This window comes from Echinops telfairi, unplaced genomic scaffold (genome assembly GCF_000313985.2).
Source record: "Echinops telfairi isolate 266 unplaced genomic scaffold, ASM31398v2 ScPeMD7_7472;HRSCAF=8510, whole genome shotgun sequence".
NCBI lineage: Eukaryota > Metazoa > Chordata > Mammalia > Afrosoricida > Tenrecidae > Echinops > Echinops telfairi.
This window is the reverse complement of record NW_022111376.1, coordinates 5,214,114-5,222,533: the sequence shown is the minus strand read 5'-3', so window position 1 is coordinate 5,222,533 and position 8,420 is coordinate 5,214,114. Positions and strand designations below refer to the sequence as shown.

General features: G+C 43.6%; 1 protein-coding gene across 1 annotated transcript; it reads left to right on the top strand.

The window, feature by feature from the left end:
• The first annotated feature begins 3,687 nt into the window (after positions 1-3,687).
• LOC101644317 (peroxiredoxin-1-like) lies at positions 3,688-4,327 on the top strand. The gene has a single exon (XM_045285488.1). It carries the CDS (start codon positions 3,701-3,703, stop codon positions 4,325-4,327), a length of 627 nt encoding a protein of 208 aa, XP_045141423.1. The 5' UTR covers positions 3,688-3,700.
• Positions 4,328-8,420: the final 4,093 nt, after the last annotated feature.

Sequence of the window (8,420 nt, the reverse complement as noted above, 5' to 3'; positions counted from 1 at the left end):
TTGCTCTGTTCCCCTTGCTGTTCTGTTGCATGCCCTTAGTGTTTTGCCTCGATGTGGTGAGATCAGATCTGGCGGAATTCCCACACCGTGTCTACAGTGTTATCCCCTGTAGGGCTATGGATCAGTGAAAGATGTCATGTCTCATAGTGGGGCCGGCCATATGGTCTTCTCTGTGGATTGGCTGCTCTGAGTGGGAATCTTGTCATCAAGGTTTGGTGGGCCAGGATGTGCTCCACTCTCTCTTCCTCCCCCTTCATTTGCTCCTGTGTGCTCTAATCAGACATGTCCCTCTCCCTGAGCTGCAGACTCAGTGCTGTCCTCTGAAATAAATGCTTCTGGGGGGAGGGGCTGATGTCCAGCACTTTCCCATTTTCTTAAAACTTCTTTATAATCCCCCATGAATGTCCTGTGTACTTCCAGAAAAGCTATCGATTACCCACCATGGAGTCCAAAAAAAGCAGTTGCCATAACCTGAGCTTCCTTCTCTGCTTTGAATTTAGCTAGTTCAGCAGATCCCCTTGAAAGGCACTTTTGGGATTGGACTATTTTTTTATGGCATCCTAATGAGGCTGCATAGATGACACAACCCTGCTTGCTGAAAGTGAGGAGGACTTGAAGCACTGGCTGATGAAGATCAAGGATTGCAGCCTTCAGTATGGATGACAACTCAATGTCAAGAAGACCCGAATCCTCACAATTGGGCCAATAGGTAAGTAACATCATGGTAAATGGAGAAACGATAGAAGTTGTCTAGGATTTCATCTTGCTTGGATCCACAATCAATGCTCATGGAAGGAGTAGTCAAGAGATCAGATGGTGGATTGCATTGGGTGAATCTGCTGCACAGACCTCTTAAAGTGTTGAAAAGCAAGGAGATTACTTTGAGGACTAAGGTGCGCCATGATATTTTTCATTGATATTTTTCACTGCCTCATATGCATGTGAAAGTTGGCCAATGAATAAGAAAGACAGAAGAAGAATCGACTCATTTGAATTACAGTAATCAGGAAGAATATTTAAAGTACCATGGATTGTCAAAAGAGCAAACATAACTCTTGGAAGAAGTCCAACCAGAATGCTCCTTAGAAGCAAGGATGGCCAGACTTCATCTCATGTATTTTGGACATGTTGTAAAGAGAAACAAGTTTCTTGAGAAGGACATCATGCTTGGTAAAATAGTGGGGCAACAAAAAGGAAGAAGACCTTCAACAAGATGGATTGACACAGTGGCTACATCAATAGGCCCAATTGTGAGGATGGTCCAGGACCGGGCAGTACACATTCTATTGTACATGAGGTTGCTATGAGTTGTAGCCAATTCCATGGCACCTAACAACAACAATGAAAGTAAGACACGTGCATTACTGAGAGAACTTGTCTGCAGCCACCATTGATTGCAGAGACATATTGAAGCACACTCTATCTGTAATGAACCCATGCATGTATGAAATGGAATCCCTAGTTGAAGGACAATGTCTAAACAGACCCCCTGCCCCCACACACACACCTTCTTGCACAAACGGAAACATCATGTTCAAACAGCAAAAACACCCTCCTTCAGAAACATCATGCACAAACATTCCAAGCATCTAGCTCTCGAAACTAATGAAAGCATATATGCCTACCCACAAAAGTATCTGAATAATTCCCCTTGACTAGTCCTATACAATCTTGCTAGTCTGTACACAGAGGCAACCTTTTGACTCTGGTCAGTGGTTCCTCTCGTTTCCTCCAATAAACCTGTTTCCCACCATTTTTTCTCTCCTGTGTATCTGATTTTAGCATTTAATATTCCAACAATAGTAACAATACTTCTTGATTTACCTTTGTGCAATGAAAACTATAACACACCACTGAAAGGGATTAAAGAAAACTTAATCCATGAGGAACTAATGTTTAAGTGGAGAGAAAATCTTTTGAGAATGATGTACAAATGCACTTGACACAATTGATGTGTGTATGGATTGCGATAACAGTTGTATGAGCCCCTAATAAAATGTTTTTTTAAAAAGAGGAAAGATGGTATGTTCATGAATTGACACACTTAATATTGCTAAGATGTCAGTATTACTCAGATTGAGCTAGAGATTCAACTCAATTCCTAAAACAGTTCCAACCATCTTCTTTAAAGACACACACAAAAAGTCCTCAACTAGAGATGGAATGGCAAGAGGGGCCAAATGGCTAAAATAATGCTAAAAGGGAGGAACAAAGTTGGAGCACTCACACTTCCTGATTTGAAAACCTACTATGCAGTCACAATAATCAAAACAATCTAGTACTGGTATAACAATAAACAAACAGAAAAACTCACAGCCATCAGATTAATGCCGACTCATAGTGAATGACCCTATGAGACAGTGTGGGTTTCTGTGACTGTAATTCTCAACTGGAGTAGAAAGTCCTGCCCATCTTCCAAGAAGCAGTTGGTAGTTTCGAACTTTTGTCCATTTGATTAGCAGCCTAACAAGTAACCGCTATGCTCTAAGGCTCCTCTGTTATAGATATATAGAACCAAACCCACATGTACCGGTCAACTACTTTTTTCAAGAGTGCTAACTCCAATCAATAGGGAACAAAGTGCCTTTTCAGTACATAGTGCTGAAAAGATTGGATTTCCACCTGCAGAAAAACTAAACAGGATCCATATCCCACACCATACACAGAAGCAAATTCTAAATGAATTAAGGACTTAAATGTGCAACCTAAAACAATAAGATTCTTAGAACAAGTAGAAGTAATGCTGTCAAGCCTAGCCTTCAACAATGGATTATGTAATATAATAGCAAAAGCACAAACTGCAAAAGCCAAATAAATTGAACCTCATAAAACCTTAAAACTTGTTTATCAAAAAACAAGTTAAAAAATAAAAATTTAAAAAATCAAATAAGTAAAAATACAAGATACTAATAGAATATCTTCAGAAACCATATCTCCCATGAGTGTAATATCTGAGACATGAAAAACTTTAATAACAGTAAAAAGATAACCCTGTCATAAAATGAGCAAAGGGCTAAAAAAGATATTTCATCAACGTGGACATTCAAATGATAACCAAACACATAAAATGATGCTCAACATCATTAGCCATTACAGAGATATGCAATTCAAAACCACAGTGGGATAAAATTACACTCCCATTGGAACAGCTAAGATTAAAAAAAAACATACACTAACAAATGTTTGAGAAGATGTGGGGAAATTGGTTTGAGAAGAAAAGGAGAAATTCCTTTATCCACGGTTAGTGGGAATGTAAAATGGTGTAGCCTCCCAAAATTAAAAATAGATTTCCATCTGACCCAGAAATTCCACTTCTAAGTGTACACCCAAAGACCTATAAACAGAGATTCAAAAAGAGACTTGCATAACACTGTTCACTACATTATTCATAATAGCCCAAAGGTGGAAACAACCTATGCCCATTAACAGATGAATGTTTAAACAAAATGTACATGCATACAACAGAGTACTACACCATCAGTGGGTGAAATGTAGTCTTCATACATGCTACAGTATGGATGGATGAGTGAAAAAAGCCAATCACAAAGGAACAAATATTGTATGATCTCATTTATAAGAAAAGACAAATGTATAGAGATCAAAGTCAATAAACTGTGCACCTGTAAAACATTAAATTGGACGCTCTCTTCCTGGCTGCAGAGTGGTGTTTGCTCCTCCTCACGCCCCCGCTGTTAACAAGATGTCTTCAGGAACTGCAAAAATTGGGCACCCTGCCCCCAACTTCAAAGCTACAGCAGTTATGCCTGATGGTCAGTTCAAAGATATCAGCCTGACTGACTACAAAGGAAAATACATAGTGTTCTTTTTTTACCCTCTTGACTTCACCTTCCGGACGGAGATCATTGCTTTCAGTGACAGGGCAGAAGAATTTAAGAAACTCAACTGCCAAGTGATTGGTGCTTCTGTGGATTCTCACTTCTGCCATCTCGCTTGGATCAACACACCCAAGAAAGAAGGAGGCCTAGGGCCTATGAACATCCCTTTGGTATCAGACCCCAAGCGCACCATTGCTCAGGACTATGGGGTCTTAAAGGTGGATGACGGCATCTCGTTTAGGGGCCTCTTCATCATTGGTGATCAAGGAATCCTTAGGCAGATCACTGTAAATGACCTCCCTGTTGGCCGCTCTGTGGATGAGACCGTAAGACTGGTTCAGGCCTTCCAGTTCACGGATAAACATGGAGAAGTGTGTCCAGCTGGTTGGAAGCCTGGCAGTGACACTATCAAGCCTGATGTCCAGAAGAGCAGAGAGTATTTCGCCAAGCAGAAGGGAGCGCTGGAATATTTCAGTGCTAGGCTGCAATGAGTAGCCTTGAGAAAAACAAACAAAACCTCTTTTGTATTCTTCATGTTTCAAACATAAGGCCTTAGACTCTGCTGAGAACATGGCATTTGATATGATAGGCTTTTTTTGTAGGGGCTGGGGAGGGGCCGTCTTTCTACACCGCAGTGAAAATGCCCTGTTTTGGGCAGGGCAGCTGATGTGTATCATGTACTAGTAGCAGGGCATAAGCCCACTGATCTATTGTAGTTGTATTAAACTTGAACTCAGAAAAAAAACAAACAAACATTAAATTGACAAAAGTTGTGTGATTGATAAATATGTTTTAAATAACAACAAAAGAGTACCTACTGAGACTGCTTATATACAAACAAAGTTTTCATGGAATTTGGTTTCTTGATTTGGAAGGTTAAGGTCTTGGTTTCATTGGACATCTCGATTAACAGGGAAATTAATAGCCTGCTCAGTGCTTTTGTTCTACTCCCTAGTTTGTTGTGTAGTGCCTGGGGTCATAAAGTTTGCAAGTGGCCATCCAAGACACAACTGATCTCTATCTGAAACAACAGAGGAAGTGGAGGCAATAATAGGAGGATATGGAATGTGTGGCTAACTGCCTCCTTGAACAACTGTTTCCTTTCCTATGAAACAAGAAGCAGCAGATGGTGCCTGGCTAGCATTATTGAATATTTGGGCCCAAGATTCCATAGAAGAAACCTGATTAAATTGTAGGAAATGCAGAACAGAATTCAAGTTTGCAAGGATTTTCTCTTCCAATTACCAAGTTGCTGTACTGTGGTGGCTTGCTTGCTACTGTGATACTAGTAGCTATGCCACTGGCATTTCAAGTAATGTTTTGCTGAAGATAATTAAAAAGCGGTTACACCAGTACACGGACAAGGAACTGTCAGAAATTCAAGCCAAATTCAGAAGAGGGAGCAGAATGAGGGAGTTCACTATTGATGTCAGGTGGATCTTGGCAGAAAGCAGAGAATACCATAAAGATGTTTACTTGGATAGCACGGACTACATAAAAGCATTCAACTGCGTGATTCATAACAAATTATGGATAACATTGTGAAGAACGTGAATTATAGAACACTCCATTGTATTCATAGGGAATGTGTACATAGACCAAGAGGCAGTTGTATGAACAGAACCAGGGAACACTCCATGGTTTTAAACCAGAAAAGGTGCTGGGGTGGTTATCTTCTCACCATACTTATTAAATCTGTATGCTGAGCAAATAATCACAGAAGCTGGACTATATGAAGAAAGCTGTAGTATCAGGTTTGGAAGAAGGCTCATTAATAACCACCAATATGATAATGACACAACCTTGCATGCTGAGATCATGGAGGACTTTGAAGTATTTAATGATGTGATGATTAAGCACTGTAATCTTCAGTATGGATTAAAACTCAAGGCAAAGAAAACAAAACTCCTCACAACTGGACCAATAAGCAAAAATGGAGAAAAGATTGAAGTTGTCAAGGGTTTCATCTTGCTTAGATCCCCATCAATGTTCACGGAAGCAGCAGTTAAGAAATCAAAAGATGCATTGGGTAAATCTGCCACCCATAACCTCTTAGAAGTGTTAAAGGGCAAAGCTGTCACTCTGAAGACTGAGGTACGCCATGGTATTTTCAACCACCTCACGCACGTGAAGGGACAAGAGGAAAGAAGACCAAAGAAGAACTGGTGCCTTTGAACGACAGTGTCGATGAAGAATGTTGAAAGTACCGTGGACTGCCAGAAGGAAGAAATCGGTCTGGGGAGCAGTACAGCCAGATGCCCGTTACACGTGAGGATGGTGAGAATTTGTCTCTTGCATTTTAGGCATGTTATCAGGAGAGACTAGTCCCTGGAAAGGGCTTCCTACTTGGTAAAGCAGCAGAGCGAGCGGAGAAAAGGAGGAAGAGCCACAGTGAGATGGATTGCCAGCGGCTGCAATAGAAAATGGCGAGGATGGTGCAGGACGGCGCAGTGTTGTGTTCTGCTGTCCAGAGGGTCACTCTGAGTGGGAGCTGAGTCCCCAGCACCTGACGACAATGACAACATGATTTTGTAGCAATATGAGAGGGCATCAAAGTCTGTGGAAAAATGGAATGAAAAAATAATAAAAGTTTTTTTTATATAAACTTGGTCAAGCCCCCTGTGGTTTGTTTTTTTTTTCACTTACCCTCATATAATCACAAGATTATAGTGACATAGTGGGTTATGTGTTGGGTTGCTAATCTTAAGGTTTAGCAGTTGGAAACCACCAGCCACTCCACAGGAGAAAGATCAGGCTTTCTATTCTCATAAAGAGTTCATCTCAGAAACTCACTGGGGCAGTTTTGAGTCAGAATTGACTCGCTGGCAGTGAGCTTGGTTGGTTTCTGCATGAGCAGTTCTCTCTCTCCAAGACCTGCCTGTGGCTTTTCATTACCTCTGGGGGGTGGGGGGAGGGGAGGCTCTCAAGAAGTGTGGGTCTCTGGCCAGCTCTATCCAAATCATCTAAGTTGCTTTTGAAAATGTGAATCCCCAGTATCCCCCTTCTCTTCCTCCCAACCCAGCAAATCATCAGAATATGTAGAGTGGAGTTCATGAATCTGCATATTAATGTGTCCCGCATCAGTTTCATGCATGCAATTTGGAAAACTCGGCTTTATTTTGTGCCCTGAATAAACATTTCATAATTGTACAGTGGCCACCTGTCAACCCCTCCCACTTTCCCAGCAAGAACTTCAGAAGACAGCTGAGAAGGGGCTTTGATTACCCCCAGTGAGGCCAGTGTGGGACTGAGAACTCTCTCCCACCACACAACTCCATCTTCAGGCAGACCTCAGGGTGCCATGTACCTGTGTGATCTACTTAGAGTGATTTCTGGGAAGGCAAGACATCCAACGTGATCACCCACCTTGGGAGGCCCTGGTCTCGGCAGGCAGGGCCTGGAGGTACTACATTGGGAGACAGTTTGCCATGCATCCCGATTTTCTGCAGGTTCTGGGTCCTCTGGGTCAATACTCATTGACATTTATAGCCAAGCTAAGAGCACTGATAGAAGCCTCCCTCCTGGTTGCCAGGGCAGGTAGGCTTGCCTGCCAGGGTAATGAGGAAACTTTCTTTCTGGAGGGGAAGGTGGGAGGCCAATAGCAGCCCTAAGTAAGACCTCTTGGGATGTCCTCATTGCAAGTGCAGGTACCATGGGGCCTTATTTGTTAAAAGGCTACAAGGTCAGCACATTTTCAAGGGCAGGGCCAGGAAAGGCATCTTCAAGGGAAAAGAGCATGTTGCCCTGTGGAGACTGAAGCTTAAGGAATCCACCCCAGGTGATATTTGTGCTGCCTGCTGCTTTTGCTAAAAACTCCTTTTTGCCTCTGACCCAGAGGCTTTCATTTTATTTATCCGGTAGCTACAGATGTCCCCCATTCGTCTGTCAGTCTATTGTACTGTGGTGGTGTGTGTGTGGCTGTGGTGCTGGCAGCTAGCGATGCTGGAAGGTATTTCATCATCCCAGCAGGATCATCTGTGATGAACAGGTTTTAGGAGGAAAGTCCTGGTGATCCATGCTATAAATCAGCTGTTACAAACGTTATGGATCAAACAGGAGACACACGGCTGATCATAGCAGTTCCTTTCATTACGCCGGGAGTCTCGGATTGGGAGCCCCTTACTCCGGTGAGCTGAGAGAACGGCGGTTGGATAAGGGAACAGAAGTCAAATGCGCCAGGAAGGCGACGCAGCCCCCAAAGCCAACGCCACAATGCCTTTACCATCAGACCTGGGGCCGACTTGCCCAGTGGTGGTTTTCCATCCCCAGCAGGGACACCGCGGGCGACAGTGTGTGCAGAAGGCGACATCGGGACACGTGCTAGCCCCCCAGATGGCGGGGCGGTGGGCTGAGTATGCGAGGGGGTGGGGTGGGGATGGCGACCCAGACAAGCCTACTTGAACTTCCAGATGTCCAGACAGAGCGCCGGGGGCCCGCGCTGTTCTGGGAGGGAAATGCAGGGCAGATCTCGTCCAACGCCTGTACCGGCCCCAGGCGGCCTCCCAGTCCCCGGAGCAGCGCGCGACGCTGCAGGCGGATGCGGGCGCGGGACTACAGCCAGGCGAGCCTGGGCAGGGGCTCGCC

Excerpts from the sequence above, each read along its gene's own strand:
- LOC101644317 (XM_045285488.1), top strand. The coding sequence starts at position 3,701 with ATGTCTTCAGGAACTGCAAAAATTGGGCACCCTGCCCCCAACTTCAAA.